Source organism: Cebidichthys violaceus, unplaced genomic scaffold (assembly GCF_023349555.1).
Source record: "Cebidichthys violaceus isolate CVI_PGR_0920_01 unplaced genomic scaffold, fCebVio1.0.p SCAF_613, whole genome shotgun sequence".
Taxonomy (NCBI): domain Eukaryota; kingdom Metazoa; phylum Chordata; class Actinopteri; order Perciformes; family Stichaeidae; genus Cebidichthys; species Cebidichthys violaceus.
Genome location: NW_027176832.1, coordinates 2210 through 22315, shown reverse-complemented (window position 1 = coordinate 22315; position 20106 = coordinate 2210). Strand labels below are relative to the sequence as shown.

The 20106-nt window shown below is 44.9% G+C and overlaps 1 protein-coding gene across 1 annotated transcript; it reads left to right on the top strand.

Annotated features, from left to right (window-relative positions):
* Positions 1 to 830: 830 nt before the first annotated feature.
* LOC137890127 (voltage-dependent T-type calcium channel subunit alpha-1H-like) lies at positions 831 to 18385 on the top strand (the record flags this gene model as incomplete). The annotated part of the gene is given in 12 exon segments (XM_068734242.1): positions 831 to 953; positions 1668 to 1801; positions 2493 to 2590; positions 6228 to 6387; positions 9959 to 10271; positions 13451 to 13543; positions 15114 to 15352; positions 15794 to 16297; positions 16727 to 16799; positions 17759 to 17950; positions 17952 to 18012; positions 18237 to 18385. Coding segments are annotated over 12 exon segments (2139 nt in total), but the record flags the coding sequence as incomplete, so codon positions are not given.
* Positions 18386 to 20106: the final 1721 nt, after the last annotated feature.

The following is a 20106-nucleotide window of genomic DNA, read 5'->3' as shown; positions in this document are numbered from 1 at the left end:
AAAAATAACCAGACGGATTGAAACCCTCCGTCAAACCTCCGTCCCACCAAATCTGGCCTCGCTGTTAAGAATCCATTCCTTATAGATGGATTATAATTCTTGTGAACAAAAAAAAAAAAAATAAACCGAAAGAAAAGTCCACCGCTGACCCCTCGGTAGCCTTCTGTAACGTACTTCCTTGCCCTAAATAGATAATCCCGCTGGGAGTCCGAAAAGGATAAAGAAAGGATAACGCGAACAAAAGGAAATCGACACAAGATTACTCACAAGTGCTATTTCAGTCGGCTCAGTCTATAGGTGACATCTGACATTGTTGTACCCAGGACACTGGGACAAGAAAGTAGGACTCACAAGAACACATCTTGAGACTCTCCGAAAGATTAGCCTGAATACGGCGTCTGGGATTATAAAAAGAGAACCGTTTGCCAAGTTGTGATCTTTTCTCTCGGGCTTTCATTGATCAATTAGCAAAATTGACGCCACAGGATGTAGAGTAGACATGGAGCCATTACAATGTTTATCCGTGAAACAGTGAAAATGCCTGTAAACAGATTAACAGCCGGTCCCACTGGGTCATTTCTGGACCTATTACGTCCATTAGAGTCGCACAAAACTTCCTTTTGGCTCCCATTTGCGGTTGATCTTTCCCTTCTTGTGCTTTACATCTCTTCCGGTATACATCACGTTAAGTCATTGTTACGGACCGGACTGTGTGTGTGTGTGTGTGTGTGTGGCATTGCTAGCTGATCATGCCTCGTCCCCCCCGGTGGTCAGCATTGGACAGCGCTCTCTGTATAAGCTACACGTCTCATGTGCTTTGGCCTTAACCTTCTTCCCTCACGTGGTTCGAGCACGTATCCATGCTGGTCATCCTGCTCAACTGCGTCACTCTGGGGATGTTCCAGCCCTGTGAAGACGTCACCTGTCAGTCAGAGTGGTGCCGCATCCTGCAGGTCAGTGTGACGCCCCCCCCCCTCCCCCCCGGGGGGCCCCGGGTTTACAAGTTCTATTACAATGTCATGTTATACATATTACGCATTTATATAATGTGTTTCCATAAGAAACGGGTGTTCATTACCGTGGTTCAAAGCACCTTTTCACTGTAAGTCACGTTCCATTGTTTTTGATTATTACTTATTTTAGTTAATCGTGGGAAATTGACTCATGGGGCCAAATGTAAAGGACATATGGGACTATTTTATTGCAGATAAAATGTGTCTCTTACACCAGAGAGTTGAGCAATAACAAGAACAATTTGTAAACAAATGGTAATTCTTCTTTCCTGTCTCACTTCCAACATGCTCACACTGTAGAGTCGATTATTCTTGGCGCAGTGCGATGTGCTCATTATATTCCAACACAAACCTTCTTCTTCTTCTTCTTCTTCTTCTTCTTCTTCTTCTTCTTTGCCGTAGTCGATGTCTTAATTAATTGAGACGCAGCCATAACCGCGCTAAGCCAGAGCTATTCCCTGCTGGGATGAAACTAACTAAATGGAGACAAGGATTTCTTCCCCGACAACCTCCGCTGGCTCTTCTTCCTCAGCGTCTATCCAAATGTGACGAGGAAGCGTTGTCGAGGAGCGCGACCTCATTCCGTCGACGAGAAGTGAACGTCCTGTGATTCCACCTGTGTGTTTTTGTTTTTCCGTCTCCGTGTTTCTTCAGGTATTGGACGACTGCATCTTTGCTTTCTTCGCCGTGGAAATGGTCATCAAGATGGTGGCCCTGGGAATTTTTGGCCCCAATTGTTACCTCGGCGACAAGTGGAACCAGCTTGACTTCGTCATCGTCATGGCAGGGTTGGTGTTCACGCTCTTACCCGCAAATCGCTCCGTCCATTTCCTCCGTCACCCCGAGACGATAGCGGTCTCCCGAGAATAAAATGTCATTTTTGCCGAACACAAAGTAAACGTTCACAGTGAATATGGCTGCCCTACTGCAATACAAAATGTGGATATCTCTGCATACTAGGGACCCTAAACAGCTCCAATGAGCCCAACTGCATCAAGTCTCTATATAAGCCATTTCACGTACGGCCACCATTTTTTTATTTTTTAATACTTGACGTCACTGTATATAATGACTATGTACGTTGAAGCGAGGGCAGGACCCAATCAGCCGCAAGACATCCTTTTAGATACTCCCACACACACACACACACACACACACACACACACACACACACACACACAGGGCAGAGTACAGGAACCGAACACAGTTAAGACCATAGCCGTCCCTCTCTGCCTTCTTGTCACATTTTCCTGATGTTTGGGTCGCTGCAACGTGCGCGACACCGAGGGAACAGAGCCTTTGACTCCATGTAATTAAATGTCACACGTGCAGTAATTACGTGGGTAGAACGAGCGTTGTGATATTTTTTGGTATTCTTAGACTGCTTGTTGTTGCTGCTTCGCGGCGATGTATCTGTGTGTGTGTGTGTGTGTGTGTGTGAAGTGACGCTCTCTCTCTCTCTGGCCGGGTCTTCTTCAGGGTGATGGAGTATTCTCTGGACGGCCACAACGCCAGCCTGTCTGCCATCCGAACCGTCCGAGTGCTCCGGCCTCTGAGGGCCATCAACAGAGTGCCAAGTAAGTCCAGGTTTAACTTCTCATCAGGACCGACCCGGTCTGGTTCCCGCCCCTTGATTTTTTTTTTGCAAATAAAGCACCATGTGTCCCTCTGTGGTTATTTGCTCTTTGGCTCAATGCTAACAGCTTAAAAACTAGAATATTTCGGTGTCTGTGTCCGGTGACTTGATGTTTGCTTAACTCTCACTTCCAGAGGTGGTACCGCGCCGGTGCCGACTGAGAACTTGCACATAGTTTGTCATTTTTCCTAAAAGCTCCGTGACAGAGGTGGCCATGAATCTACAGCCAAAGAGGATCACTAGACAACCATGTCATAACAGCGTAGACGATTATTAACCAGCGTGCGCGAGGCATGCAGCCAAGTGTTTTCTCTCCAGGCTTCAGTCTGCTGCCTGTAGCCGTGGACATTTTGTTCAAATACGCTTCGACAGGCTCGGCTTTTAAAAGCTCTCTTTCTTATTGCGCTCCACCGTTTCAGTCTGACGTCATCCCGTTTATTATCTTCACCAAACAGATTTTATTGTCCCTACAACACAAAGTATGAAAAATCAGGATCAATAGGGTTACAGACGCCTGCTTGTTGTCTGGCTGCAACGAGCTAAAAGACAAAACCTGTGTGTGTGTGCGCGCGTGTGTGTGTGTGTGTGTGTGCGTGTGTGTGAATGATGACCCCGCTTCCCGAGAATACGCCAGCTGTTCGCATGTGACACAGTGTGATCCAAGAGTCTCCCACGTAATTGATGACGTTATACGTTCGCACAAGCGTGTGTGTGTGTGTGTGTGTGTGTGTGTGTGTGTGTGTGTGTGTGTTTGCGTACTGCAAATAAACCCAAACACAATCATAAAGCATGGCAGGTTGTCACAAACAGTCTCTCACACACACACACACACACACACACACACACACACACACACACACACACGCGCTCTCACTGTGTTGTTCTACCTCAGTGAGGACTTAAATCCAACATTAAGCTTATCGCTGAGCTAACAGGAGGCCCAGAGAAGCGGCCTCTACCGCCTCGGACGAGGTGAAGTGAATCTTGTGTTGATGTTGTTGTGACAAAGTCTCTCCGGTCGCTCCCCGAAGGGTGCGACACGTGCGAGGGAGATGGAGGGAAGAAAGAGGGAGGGAGTCACAATCAGAACCGGGATATGAACGCTCGCTGGCTTCATTTTTCATCTCTCTCTCGTTTTATTTTTGAATCTGGATCGTGATCAGAGACCGGAGTGTTTGTGGGAGCGAGCCAGCCGGGCTAACGTTGCCGTCTCTGTTTGTCTCTCGCCGTTCTGCGATCGCTCCGTCTCTCTGTTTGTCTTTCTGCCTAAGTGGATGGGAAGTATCTATTGTTAGACACATGTTAAATGTGTTTTTTTTTTTTTTTTTTTCCTCCCTGCCGTAGCCTAGATACAGCGAGCAGGACTCTCTGGACTCTGCATCTGTGGAAGCGCTTCGTCCGAAATCTGCTTTACGGATCACGAAACACAAGTTTATTCTAATGAGAATAAACTTAAACTAATTAAGTTGGTATTTTGGTAGAACATTTTACCTAATGCAAAATATACTCATCTCTACTACACATTCAATATTTCATAATTCTCTTCATTGTTATTATTTTCTGCTTGTGTTCTGCTATAGCTGAATTAGATTCCCGGTTGGGAAAAGCAGTTACTTCATCATAGTCTACCAACGGCAATGACTTCAAATTAGCATATTAAATTACACTCAGATCTAATCTAAGAAGCTTTAATAAAAGATCTCGTAGATTAAGGCCTAAATCCACAGATCTGCTTCTCTATATAACATCACCCATCCCCACTTCCTCCAGGTTTAAATGACGTTCCTTGCCCGACCTCCCGTGTCGTGACTTTCTGAAACAGGCTGCTCTCCTCTGATTCAAGCGCTCTCACCGAGTCTGCTTCTAGCGCCCCCATTAGATTGCATTGGTTCAATTAAACCTGTGGGTGTGAATTTATGGGACAATCTAGTTTTTAAATCACTTTATATTTTTTTCTAAGCAGCGATCACATAGAGGAGCCATCAGTATTCAGCTAAGGGGATGTCAGTGCTGGTAGATTTCTATAGCGAGGCATCTCTGTTCGGTTTTCGGAGGAGAGATGCGTGTCGGGGTGTCAGGTTTTTCTCCTTTGACCGGTCGGTATAACCTCTGTTTTTGTTTTGATGAGACGATGATTCAAACTGGACATTTCATCGATACTCTTGGTGTCTGTTCCACCCTAAAGCCATGACCTTATCTCTTTAGAGCGCTGACAGATTGAGCCTCACCTTGCCTGGCTGTCACAAAGAAAACAACAACACATTATTGTTATATTTCCACTATCACATATACACTGTGGAGACCGAGGCAAAAACCCTGCTAAGGGGGATTTCACGTGTAGAAAATAATGTGTTCTCGACGGCAACTTTGTGGCTAATGGACGCACACAGAAGCGGATAAACAGAAATAAGACGACGCACGCTGAACGCTGAACGCTGATGAGTCGTCTCCTCCGAGTGAAGACGAGTTAGTATTTCACAGTAACAACGTCGAACACTTCACTCGTCGGGACACCTTCTGTACTTGTAAATGTTCAGATATCTTTCATTTTATTTCCAGTAGTACTTTGTGTTCTCCACAGGTCTTTGTTATTCCAAATGTACTGTAATATTGTCCTTCACGACATTTCAGAATTATATATTTAGCTCTAAAAAAAAAAAAAAATCTATAACACACACAATTTTGCTCATCTGTGCTTCCAAACACGCATGAACAATTAATGATGATCTTTTTGGACAATTGTATGAGTTTGATTTGACTCTTGACGTGGTTTAAATTGATTTAATATTGATAATTCAACAAGGAAGCTGGTGAGTTAAAGGTGGTAATCTTGTGAAACTAGCGAGAATATGCTAGCTATATAACTGGAAACCAGTTATATAGCTAGCTATAGCAGCACTACACAAAGCCATGTAGGTAGACGGGTAGTCTTGTTATCTTTTTTGTTTTTGTTTTTGTCAGAGCGTTTGATTCGTTGATTGCTGTCGGGAAAAACTATTTGTGAAGAAGAAAACCAACCCCAGCTTTAATTTAGAACCACCCTGATGACTGAAAACTCCCAAAACACGCAAGGAGCTTTAAACATGTTTATCATAGCTACTGTCAAAAGTAGCTATGGAATTCCCCGTACTGTAAGTGTGGTCATTGTGAAAAGGCTGATATATATATATATATATATATATATATATATATATATATATATGTGTGTATGTATGTATGTATATATATGTGAAAGGAACCTCGGGGACACGATCCCTCACTCTGCTGACGTTAAACACATCTGACAGCTGGAGATGGATGCTGAACACGTGTGGTTAGATAATACTAGCCACAAGGAAGCTGTGAGTTCAAATCCCCGAGGACGAAATAATGTCAAACTGTCACTGTCGGTATCGTCATCACTTGTAATTACGTTGGCTGTGGGGATGAATTTGTGGGTTTCCAGCTCACACGATCGATGGAGGTTGTCAGGGTTTTTTTTTTTTTTTGCGGTAACCAGAGTGTTAGTGAAAAGTCGTGCGTGTGAACTGTAAACAAAGTTAATGTGATCGTTTCTGACGCTATCTTTGTCTTTGTAGGTATGCGGATCTTGGTGACGCTGCTGTTGGACACCCTGCCCATGCTGGGAAATGTCCTCCTCCTCTGCTTCTTTGTCTTCTTCATCTTCGGCATTGTGGGAGTCCAGCTGTGGGCGGGACTACTGCGCAACCGCTGCTTCCTGGGAGAGGACATCAGAACGTGAGGAATTGTTCTTGTCATACAGTTTTTTTTTGTTGCATTTTCCTTATTACCTTCTAAGCTAGAAGTAGCACAGATGGTCCCAGCAATCCTCTTTAAGACCGTGGTTATATCTAGACTGAATTAATTTCCCACTAAATAGAAAAAGTCCATCCACTCTGTTTTGCCAGGGCTGTTCTCCACATCCATATGGTGACCTGCACTGCCTCCAGAAAGCACACACGGACTCTTCAAACATGCTCAGATCACTTAACTCAAACTCGATCTCTCCTTTTTTCCTGCCCCCCTTTCATTCCTCCTTCTGTTTCCATCCGTCCTCCTCTTCCTCCCTCTGCTTCTCTTGGTAGAGGTTGTGTTTGAGTTGTCATCTGGTGTATCAGTCAGATGTTGCCTGTAGCAAAAACACAGAAATTGTAACTTGTTAGAGTACACTGACCGCATCGCCACCCCCCAGGATGTAAACCACCGTATGGCCTCACACACATAATAATGCTAATAATGCTAATAATAGTAAACTCTTAATATTGCACCTTTCATACAGGGTATAGTAGTTCAAAGTGCTTCACAAACAACAGAATGAATCAAAACAAACCGATTAAAATATTTTAATACTGCACGACAAAAACCAATCACGAGAACAAAAGGAAGGCATAAGAACAATAAAACATGTAAAAGATTAAAGTTACAGGCAATGCTGAGTAAATACCTTTTCAATTGTCTTTTTAAAATGTTCTCAGAGCTCACATCTTTTATAGCCTCGGGTAGGTAATTCTATTGGCCGATAAATAAAAGAGGCTTAGCTGCCGATTTTCTTATTTTTGTGATAGTTTGTATTAAAAAAAAACATGTGAAGGATTATAAAATGACAAAGAATGAATAATTTATGCCCGTCGCAAACCATTAAGAGCCTTGTAAACAAGTTAACAAACTTTCAAATCAATCCTCAAAGACACTGGGAGTCATTGCAGGTTAGCTCAGCTATGCTATCTCTCTCTCTGTTGTTCTTGTTAAAAGCCTGGCAGCAACGTTCTGAATTAAGCGTTACAGTAATCTAATCTGCTGGAAATAAAGGCATGGACAAGTTTTTCGGGCATCTTGTTGGGAAAGGAACTATGACAGTGTTTCTTAAATGAAAGAAAGCTGCAGGGAGAAGTCAGGGAGTGAGACATGGTTGTCATCTCAGCGCCATGTTATTTACTATCGGTGCAATGAACTCAGCAGATAAATTAGAGCCGTCCAACGCACCGGTTCTGAAACTCCTACATGATGCTCCTCTTTGCAGATGATGTGGCGCTCGTATTTTAAGATGGGTCAAAGTAAAGCCTGAATACAAAACAGCCTTGGACATAAAATCAGCATAAGCAGAAAGAAACTACTTCTGGAATTAAGTCCCAAATAGATTTAAAATCTATACATATTGACAAAATGTTGAATTACATTGTGACTGATGCAAAACAGAGAAGAAACGAAAGATTAAGCTGCATTTCCTTCTACGCATTATGAAAATATTAGATGAACCTGTGCTCCCAGATGTAGCTTATCTTGCGATAAGATAAGATCCGTCTGATGAGAGAAAAGCAACAAACAACCACTATCTCCACAGGACAAACGGGCACACACACACACACACACACACACACACACACACACACACACACACACACACACAGAAGAAAGATCAGAGTCAACCAATTTAGCTGTGGGGCCTGAAATTATGCAGAAGAGAAAGAGAAAACTGCTTCAGTGTTCACAACCCCAGGAAGCCAGAAGTGTCACGTAGACATCCCTGAACTAATTCTGTTTTGATGTAATGGTACAAATTGTACCACGGTTGATGTTGCCGAGTCCTTCCTGTGTGTAAGAGAGAAAGACGGAATGAGAACAGCGGCTCAATATTTCATAGCCAAGGCTGCTGTGTTTTCTCTCACGGAGCAAATTCCTGTCTGACCTCCAGTACAATATGAATCACATGCAGCCGCTCAAGTCTTTACATAAGTACAATTTTGAGGTACTTGTATTTCACTTAAGTATTTCCATCTTGTGCTCCTACATTTCTGAGGGGAATATTGTTGTATATACATATTGCCTGTATTTTAGCTCAGAAATGACTTTTTGACTTCACTCCATTTATCTGATCAGATTCTGATTAATAACACAAAATATAATCTCCACATTAACTATGATGTATCATTTTAGGTTTAATTAAGACCCGATCCCCAAAGGGGACATTTCACAAGCTACCCAGCAGTAAAGCAATTAAAAATAGCTTTACAGTTACAAACTACAACATTAACGTGATGTACACATTAATGCGGTGATTAGATTAGATTAAATTAGATTAGATTATAGATTAGATTGACTTTATTCTCCGTCTCAGTGTGAAATTGGTCTTTGGCTTCTCCCAAGTACAGTAAAGGTACACGCAATACACATAACACACACCAGTGAAAGCATACAAATATACAGTATACACTATACAATGGTGCAAATTGTCAGGAAGCAGCAAATAACAGAAATAAATAATAAAAGAGAGTGCATCTGAGAGAAGCACAGGGTCGTTGGCTAACCGCTAACCACTAACAGCTAACAGCTATCAGCTAACAGCTAATTGCTAATTGTTAACAGCCATCAGCTATCAGCTAACAGCTATCAGCTAACAACTAAGCGCTAACAGCTAACAGCTATCAGCTAACAGCTAATTGCTAACCGCCATCAGCTAACAGCTATCAGCTAACAGTTAACAGCTATCAGCTAACAGCTATCAGCTATCAGCTAACAGCTAGCAGCTAGCAGCTAACAGCTGGCAGCTAGCAGCTAGCAGCTAACAGAACTACCAGTACACACACTTCTATACCTTTGTACCGCTCCACAACTCAGCCGCTACACAATGCACAAGGCAGACAGCTTGGTGAGTTTCATTTAGTTTTCGGCAAGATTGTATAAAATGTCGTATACAGTGACTTTGAGCCGGTTGCCTGCATGTTTTTTGAGTTTGAGAAAAGTAGCTAATTGTGGATTCCATTCATTCAATCACGCAATCCAGCTGTGGTCGTTTAAGGCACACCTGGCCCTTCTACTGAGTGCACCTTTTCTACTTTCATTCTGGAGCTACAGAGCAACAGAAGGTTCATCTACCCCAGTACTCAGTTGTTCAATGGGATTCATGATACGAGTGTAACTCCCTGATAGAGATGCTGTGGGTGAAGAGAACACACAGTCTCAGTGTGGATACAGGGTGAGAATAGAGTGGGAGTAGTAGTTGGTCGTCGCTGAAGATGTTGTGTGGCAAATTCAAAGATCACATCTGTGATTGGACGTGAGCCTGTGTAATGATCTCAATGATGCATCCACTCACATCCACTGTTTGCTAACGTCCAATCCCGGTTTCTATACGGGAGGTCACCTTAAATAGCACAAAGGATAATCTGATCCTGCTTATTGGTGAATGGCAGAATGCTTTTTGTATCCGTCTCAGTCAATGTCTCGGGAAGGATTCCTGAGAGACAGAAAGAAGTATTAGACTTAAATTATTGTCCTTTTTGTAATTTTTGTTACTCTTTTCCCCATCTAGAATGTACAACTTGTCCATGAGTCCTTACTACATGTCGGAGGAAGGTGAGGACAGCCCGTTCATCTGCTCGGCTCCCCGCGAGAACGGGATGCTGCGCTGCCACAACGTGCCGCCCCACATGGAGGGCGGGGCCAATTGCTCGCTGGCCGCTCCTCCCCAAAGCTTGGCTCTGATCGGGTCGGCCGCGGCCAGCGTTAACGGCTGCGTTAACTGGAACCAGTACTATAACGTCTGTCACCCCGGGGACTTCAACCCCCACAAGGGAGCCGTCAACTTCGACAATATCGGCTACGCCTGGATAGCCATATTCCAGGTAAGCAGGGGTAAATTAGACTCATTGTATTAGTTAGTTGTAGAGCAACTAATTCTAATAAGTTTTACAAATCACACCTTATCAGAATGTTATTGTTTTTATGGTCTGTGGACATCCCACTGGAAGCAAGATGAGCGTCACCGCATGCATCAACTGAAGGTTTTACCAAAAAGAGAGCGATGACGAGCTGATCACGTACAGGAAAGCCAGTTAAAATGATATCCTACGGCAAACACGAAATCCATTATCAGTCCAAAAACAACATCTAAAAGTCACCTTTTTAGAAATCCCTCCACTCAGTCCATCACAGGGCATGCATCGTGACCACAACACCTTTTCCCTTTGCACACGCTGGTTGTGGAAATGTCTTATTTTCCTCTTGCTGATTCCAGCTCCCCCGGGCGAAACCGTGACTGGCTTTTTTTCTCTCCTTATCACCGTCTTTGTGCTAACACTGTCTGTGCCGTTGTGATATGAATCCCCCCCCCCCCCCCCCCCCGTAATAGATCTGTCCAGGAGCCGCTGAGGGATCTGTCCCTGTGTCTAATAGACTTTGACTGGCGCAACATGATTTTCTCAAAGAGAGTCTTACCTTCAAATTACCCCAAAACAGCACAAATACTGAGGATACACACACACACACACACACACACACACACACACACACACACACACACACAGGGAAGTTGTGAGTACCTCACAGGGATTACAATGTGTGTGTGTGTGTGTGTGTGTGTGTGTGTGTGGTCTCAGCTCGCAGTTGGAGGCTTAAACGATTTTTCTTTTCCGATGGTTTAGCAGGCATCACTTTGAGTCTTAGATGAGATTAGTGTTTTTTTTTTTAGCCAGGTGTTTGATACGAGGATATGATATGATATGATATGATATGTGCATTTATCCGAAATAAAGTAAGAGCTAGATGCAAATGACGGTTGGGAGAGGTGCGCGCATACCGATCTGTCTCTGCAGTCAGGCGGCGCTGCTTTTCGCATCCTCGGATGTCGTGGTGTAAAAAGGTCCGGCTGGGGTTCTGATGGGCTCTGTGTTTAGACATTTGTTAAAGGTCTACATTGCATGTAAATTGTACTGCATACAGCATTAACATATTTGAATTTGATGAATAATACAGAGTATTTGTTGACGAGTGGATGGAAAGAAAGAACAGAAATAGCGAGTGAAAGGGAACGAGTGATTAGGATGCAAACAGAGGGAGGAGGATAGAAAGCTAGTTGAAGTGATGGAGACGGCTCTATTGAATGTTAAATGAGTTGCTTAGCTTGTTATCCCAGTCTACAGCCTCATTCCCCCAGTATCCGTAAATATAAAGAGCATGAATTATACATTTCAGCGCCGGGTTTTGAAAACATTTCAGCCTGTGGTTCCAAATTGAGTTAATTGAGGGTTACCCTGGGACCGCTGCACAGAACAACAAGCTGTTAGGATAGGAAGTCTCGTTGGACGCCCGCCACGGCCGAGCCTGGGGCTCGATCGGGTCCCTAGAAGGGTGCGATAGCAACCGATTTTACGGGAGGACGTCAATCAAACCCGGTCCCGAGCCACGGTTTCAGAACCAGGTGGTGGACCGACCTGCGACGGCAGCGTAAGGAGAGCTGAGAGTGAGAAATAAGAGGGTAGAGGTGAGAAATAGTAACAACTTTATTTATATAGCACCTTTAAAAACAGAGTTTACAAAGTGCTTTGACAGACAAAGCAGCAAAATCAAGGCAATAAAACAGTACAATAGATGAAACAATAAAACCAATGGACACAATATATATAAATAAATAAAATAAATAAAATAAATAAAATAAATAAAATAAAATAATGTAGTAAAAATAGTTTTGTAAAATAAAATAATAATATAAATAATAAAATAAAGCAGTAAAATGACATTACAATAGATGAAACAATAAAACCAATCGACACGATATAAATGAAATAAAATAAATAAAATAAATAAAATAAATAAAATAAATAAAATAAATAAAATAAATAAAATAAATCGACTGCATCACATAGAAGCCAGTCTGTAAAAATTGGCTAAGAAGTAATTTAAATGGGTTGACACATGAAGAGGTGGAGGAGGTGGAGTGAGGGACGAGGAGAGTGAAGGCATCTCAGGGTTACTAGGTCATCGTTTCCATCAACCCACAGGTTAATGACTATTGACCTTCTACACACACATTTGTTCCGCACGACCGTCCACAGGGTTCAATAACAACGTGTTGATTCATCGATCCAACCGGCGACGGATGACAACTCTCCGCTCCGCGCGTCAGTAGCGCAGTATGTCATTAGTGTGAATTGCAGGGGCTAGCTATCTCTGATCTACAAGGTGTGTCCGGAGCGAACGATTGATAGTTAGCTGGGGGGGGGGGGGGGTTAGTGATTTTCTCAGGTTCATCGCGTTCGTGTCCTCTCTTCAATCAGACCCAAGGTCAGCTGAGGATCCTGTCTTTCCTGCGATGCACACAGCATCGTTGACCTTTTCAACACAGCTGGAGACCAGATGAAGATGTTCGGTCATCTCCCGTTGACTGAACACATGTTTGGTCGGATAGAAAGACGCACGTTTACCAGCCTGCATTTTAGCTCAGAAATGACAATCCTCTCTTTTGTTAATCTGCTGCAAAGGAGCGCTCTCCAGCAGTGAGAGGCTTAGTCGCCCGTGTGTGTGTGTGTGTGTGTGTGTGTGTGTGTGTGTGTGTGTGTGTTTGGTCCATTCAGCGCTGGCGTGCTCACGCCGTCGTTGGCCGCCGTGTGTTGCGCTCGCCGAGGTGTAAACGGCGAGGTGTGAGTGTATTATCGGCTCGGCTCAGCCGCCGCTTTCAGGTCTCGGCATCCCGACTGCTCATTAGCATAGCGGCTACATGAAAGGGTCCGCTGGCACACACACACACACACACACACACACACACACACACACACACACACACGGAGGAGGACACTTGGAGGGACACCACAGGCTCTCTTCTGAGGAATAGCCATTAAAAAAGTGAATTGGAGATGTTCTGCACTGTCTTTGTGTGTGTGTGTGTGTGTGTGTGTGTGTGTGTGTGTGTGTGTGTGTGTGTTTGTCATAAGCAATGAGCAAAGCTACGGGAGAGTGTTTTTTTTCCTACTTATAATGCAGTGTGTGTGTCTCTCTCTGTGTGTCTTTTTTTTGTCCCCACCACCAGGTCATCACACTGGAAGGATGGGTAGATATCATGTACTATGTCATGGACGCTCACTCCTTCTACAATTTTATATATTTTATACTGCTCATTATCGTAAGTACCTCCTCACATTTATTCATTTTGTTTGTTTCCTGATATTTGAATGTGTTACGATGGTCTCAACAGACTCGCTCCAAAATGACTTGAAGACACTTTTGATTGGCTCCCAAATATGTGGCCCAGATCTACATGGACTGAGTCTTGTTTGAAAGTGAACCAAAGCTCCCATTATTCACTGTAACCCTGACTTGCTATAGTTTTCTAAATTTACTTGGCTTTTTTTTTTGCCGAGTCATCAAACATCCAGTTTTGCACACGGATTACGAGTGGGTTCAGAGAATACAGTTATGTATATATATATATATATATATATATATATATATATATATATATATATTTAAAATCTACTATTTTGCGACTGTGACAATCTGAAAAGCAGATTTCTTTAAGCCCCCCCCCCCCCCCCCCCCCCCGTTCATAGTCTGCAGCTCTACAAACATGTACAACATGTCGCTCCTGAAAGATATTTTTGTGTACTTGCATTTCGGTCCTGCTTTGAAAAAAATAAAAAAAACCCTGACTAACCTTTTCTAAAGCAAACCCCCCCCCCCCTCTGTTGAACCTCTCAGACGTCGTATCGTGCATAATTTCACCATATCATGCTGTTGTTGGGGTTTTCAAAGAATAGAACATATTTCACAATGCTGTATGAGCTCCTCCCCCCCCGTCTGTCCGTCGTTTGATGTAGAAGTACTTTTGTGCCCAGAGGGAGGGAGGGAGGAAAAATGGGGGAGAGAGAAGAAGAAGAGGTCTGAGAGAGAGAGAGATAGAGATAGAGAGAGAGAGACAGATAGAGAGATAGAGAGAGAGAGAGATAGAGAGAGAGAGAGTGAGAGAGAGAGAGAGACAGAGAGAGAGAGAGATAGAGATAGAGAGAGAGAGACAGATAGAGAGATAGAGAGAGAGAGAGAGAGAGAAGAGGTCTGAGAGAGAGAGAGAGAGAGAGAAGAGGTCTGAGAGAAAGAGAGAGCGAGAGAGAGAGAGAGAGAGAGAGAGAGAGAGAGAGAGAGAAGAGGTCTGAGAGAAAGAGAGAGAGAGAGAGAGAGAGAGAGAGAGACAAGGGACTGGAGGAAGAACAAAGTTATTCATATAGAAAAGCGGATGAGATGCAGATTAAGATGAATGAGAAGGTCAGAGAGAGAATTTAAGAAAAGATGGAGAAAGTGCTCCTCTCCCTAACGTACAGTAATGGCCTTTTTAAAAAGACATCGCTTCAAAGAACTGACAGATATTTCTGACTTCCTGTCGAGGCCAATCTCGAGATTCCTCAGCAATAATAAAAAAACAACGTCGGTTAGATCGTTCTCAGATCTGCCCAAGTCTCTGGATCTGAATAATACAGGAGCTGTAATATGACTTCTTGTTGACACGGTGTTTTATTAATATTGATGAAGTAGTAAGGGAAGGTTTCACACACACACACACACACACACACACACACACACACACACACACACACACACACACACACACACACACACATATATATACATATATAACACACCACCTTTAGAGAGTAGGGTTGTTTTGGGATGACAGTTGACCCCCCCCCCCCCTCCTCCAGGTGGGCTCTTTCTTCATGATCAACTTGTGCCTCGTGGTCATCGCCACCCAGTTCTCCGAGACGAAGCAGAGGGAGAACGCCCTGATGAGGGAGCAGCGCGCTCGCTACATGTCCAACGACTCCACGCTCGCGAGCTACAGCGAGCCGGGCTCGTGCTACGAGGAGATGCTGCGCTACATCAGCCACCTTTATCGCAAGTTCACGCGCAGGCTGCAGAGGATATACTCCGGGTGGCACAGGTCAGCTGTGGCTAAACCATCTAAACGTGTGGATGATTTTCTGTGATATTACGAGCGCGACTGTCCAAAAAAAGAAAAGAAAAGAAATCCCTTTATTGAGATTTGAATCGCACTTTTGTCCCCGAGTTGAATTCATCAGGACTTTATTGTGTTTGCTGGGCCGCTTGAGTCTGCTCGCAACGCCGTATGAGTCTTGTGGGACGGCTAAAACATGTTTTGTTTTACGAGCATACAATAATTGTTTCGGTGAGCTTCGGTAATTTTATATCTCGCGGAATTACGCGTGATTATTATGCACGGCGCCCCAAAAATTGTAAAGAGCCACATCCCTAGAGACGCATTCAGATACAAACACACTAAGAATGAACCACTCTCTATGAACCTCTCTCTATTCATCTTCACTTATTCCTAATTATTACTGTCTCCTGTCCTTTCGACCAGCAAAAGGCGTAAAAAGGTGAATCCTAACGGCAGCGGCGGCGGCGGCAGCAACGGCGGGGGCAACGGACACGGACACGGCTCCAGCAGGGGCTGCGGGGGCTTAGGCCCGGGCAGCGCGCCGTGGCTGAGACCGATCCACAACCTCCTGCAGCACCATCAGCACCAGCACTGTCGCCTCAGCAACGGGGGGCAGCACACCGTCAGCGTGGCGGCGCCGGGCGAGCCCGCGGACGGGGGAGGGGAGGAGCTGGAGATGAAGTCGCTCCCGGCGCGGCGAGGGAGCGCGAGCGCAAACGGCGGCGACGGCGACGCCCAGGGCGGCGGCATGGGGGCGCTGCTCGGCCGGCTGAACGGGGGGATGAACTATCCCACCATACTGCCGTCGTTCGTGTGCAGCTACAGCAGCAAGACGCCGCCGCCGCACTCCAAGCAGTGCGGGCCCAGTCCGGAGCAGCACCCGCCAAACCACCCGGCGTCTGAACACACGGAGACGCTGAACAAGCTGTACCAGCTCATGGGACAGCCACGGAGACGCTGAACAAGCTGTACCAGCTCATGGGACAGCACAGTAAGACGGCGCGCGCGCACGCACGCGCGCACACACACACACACACACACCACACACACACACACACACACACACACACACACATTTAAAGAGCGTAGACCAGCAGGTTGGTTTGCTTTTTAAAATCACATAAACAACCTGAGTCACATAAACACACCCTGTATTAAGGCTTCATAATGCTTTTCATCGTTCTCATATAATTCTCCTGATCTTTACTCGATGCTCTGGATTTCCCTCAGGCTCCGTTATCTTTTTTTTGCTCATCGCACATCTTCATTTCTTGCTCTTTTATTTTTTTATTTTATTTTTTTTAAATACCTCCATCCTCGTCCCGATGTTTGACCCGAGGTGACCTCTGGCCACAGAGCAGCACGTGACTCAAAACAGCACTTAGGGAGTCCTGACGGGAAATCATGTCTCAAGCGCCACGGGTCGTCGGTGCGGTGAGGTGGATAAAAGGAGGGGGGGGGGGGGGGGGGTATCGAGAAATGAAAATAAAGAGAGAGAAAGAGGAGAGGGAGAAATAAAGGGGGGGGGGGGGGGCAGAGAGGAGACAACACAAAAGGATAATGGATGCTCAGGAAAATGATAAAAAAACAGCAGACGTGTGATAGACTTGTCTGTTCTGTGCTAATGAAGGGGAGCTGCTAAGCACACACACACCACCACACACACACACACACACACACACACACACACACACACACACACACACACCGCTGGCTGCTCGAACGCCTCCGAACATAATTATTAAGCACACGTACATCAGTTCCCTGCTGTAGAGAAGAGTTACTGACTCGACACGTGATAAACACGGCCGGGTGCTGAGAGAGCTTTTTAAAAAACACCACCGGGGCGTTAAAACAGTCGGCGCTCCTCTGATCCGCACACGGCGGGAGAGACCCGAAGATCGCGTCCTTTAAATCTGTGGTTGTAATGTTGTAATCTAACCCAATGCAATAAAAAGGATGTAAAGTTGATATAAAAATGCATTGTGGGAGAAATGAGCTAGAACAACACACACAAGGGTGTCATTTGAGGGACATGTCCCTCTCGCTTTAATTGTTTCAGGTTGATTTTGTCTCTCTGAATATTGTTATATATATATATATATATATATATATATATAATATAGGTTTCACCTCCTAAGACGAGGTTGTTGACTTCAGGCCTGAAAAAAAAAAAAAAGTTCCACCTTCTCTACATATTATTATCTCTATTATTATTTACGGTTACATCTAAAAAGACCCTAGAATTGAATATCAATCATGTGCAAAAAAAAAAAAAAAGAAGCAATATGAGCATTTCAGTTCCTCACAGTATAAAATGCTGAAAGGCTAATAAAAGTCAGAGAGAGTAACTTTTAACATGGTCGGACAGCAGCGGGACGGCTATAGGAAAACCCCCCCTTTGCAATGTCTGACCGTCTCTCCACCCGTGTGACCCCCCCCCCCTCCACCCCTCCAGGTCGCCAGAGGCTGCTGTACCAGCTGGCGGGCGTGGTGCCCAGCCCTCTGCTGCTGGAGCTGCTCAGCTGCCCGCTGTGCGCCCGCAGCCTGGAGACCTTGGAGCTGGAGCTGGGAGACCTGGGAGGGAGGCAGGGGAGAGGCGGACGGACTGCACGACTTCCCCCAGGTCAGACCGCACGGGGGCGCACTAATGATGATGGTAAACAGTGAAGGACGGAGGTTGTTGGTCATGGAGATGACAGTGGGTGAAGGAGTTCAAGGCAATGTATCATCTGTAAAGAATTGCATTTGAAAGATTTGAAGAGATACGACCACACACTACTACTAAACCACAGTGACGACTGAATAAAAGAGCGTAAATCAGTGTGTCACCTTGTTAAATGACTCCCCCCGTCTTTGCTCTCAGGGGGGGATCCGAGAGGCGGGCGAGGTCGCGGCCGCCGGCGGGGGATCGTGGGCTACAAGAACGGAGTGGTGCGGGCCTGGGTGGGCTTCAGGGAGAAGCTGAAGAGGATCGTGGAAAGCAAGTACTTCAACCGAGAGTACCACAAGCAGGTGAGGATTCAGGGGACGGGTTCAGATCGCCGGTCCAAACGGGGCGTTTTGGTTGTCTGAGTGTGAGAGTAGAGCGGGGGAGGACACTCGCTCCCTCCGTCTCTCACCCGCCAGCTTATTAGTTTACCAAACATCGCTCCCTTCCCGATGCGCCGACATGTTCATGTTCAAGTTTATTTTGAATACACACACACACACCACACACACACACACACACACACACACTCACGCACACACACACAACCTTTCAGATTCCCAGCACAGCACAACAAAAAATGGCCCCCAAGAGAAGATTCTTCCTCGATCCCTCCTCTCCCTTCTTTGTCTCTCCTTGCCTCTCTCTCCTCTAATACCCTCTCCAGGGACTGTGTGTGTGTGTGTGTGTGTGTGTGTGTGTGTGTGTTTCTATCTTTGTGGTATAAACATAAGAAGCGACTGGGAGAGCCATGGCCTTATTGGGCCAATAACACCCACACACACACACACACACACACACACACACACACACACACACGGTGTTATGTAAGAGTTCTTCCTCCCCTCAGTACTCATCATCCTCCTTGTGTGACACCTAGACAAACTTTATGTGCCTATGTGGTGTGTGTGTGTGTGTGTGTGTGTGTGTGTGTGTGTGTGTGTATATGAACTGATTTGTGAACATCAATTTACGTTGAAAGGAGAGAAACTCCAGGTTAAGATGGTAAAAACATCTAACTGACTATATCACCATGCAACTTGATTTTGGGGAACATTAGTATGTTTTTTTTTTCCAGAATTATTCTGATTTAGGTCAACGACCTGCTTTATAGTCATGGCGGTTCCTTTACCCTGCTCCGAGTGTGTGTGTGTGTGTGTGTGTGTGTGTGTGTGTGTGTGTGTGTGTGTGTGTGTGTCGGCCTATCTCAGTTGTGCTATTTGTTCCTCATATTCTTCAGGGGCGGGGTCATATGAAGAACTGTAAATGTCTTCTTGGAGGTCGTGACCCCGTATTTCCTTCTGATCGATCACCTGGTCGGTGAACAGCAGCCGTTCAGAACGCTCATTTGGGACGATAGAGACTCAAAACACGTCGTGTTTTTATGTTAAACTTTACAAAAAAAACGCTCAGGAATCAATATTGGAATAAGCGACCGTCACCAGACTGCACGTCTTCTGACGTTCTTGCGGTCATGGGATATCCTGCCACTAGGGGGCACCACAATCAAATAAAACGTTTCTATGTCGTTATCGTCTACATCAGGGACCCCCTACTATACACAGTATATTGTATACAGTTGTGTTTTGTATTAAACTGGGCCTAGTGCCATGTATGAACACGCCTTGTGTGATAATCATGCATACAAGATATTCAAATTGACGTTTTTATTTTAAACATAAATGTGGAAACGAAAATAATAAAAAAGTAATGGACAGATTCATGTTGGGAAAAATAAATAAAAAAAATTGTCGAATCAACCAAAAATTTCGCGGACCCCTTGCAGTACCTCCGCGACCCCCCTAAGGGTCGCGGACCCCCTTGTTGAAGACCTCTGATCTACATGGATTCTCACCATCGAGGCTATTCCAAGAAATCTAAATTCCCGACATTTCACGTTCTAAATTATTAATAATAATGAATGAAAATCGAAATGAATCGCTCCTACAGAGCTGACATTGTTCCAGCACATCTGCTGAATTGTGACACAAAGGTCTGGGGTTCAAATCCCCCCCCCCCCCCCCCC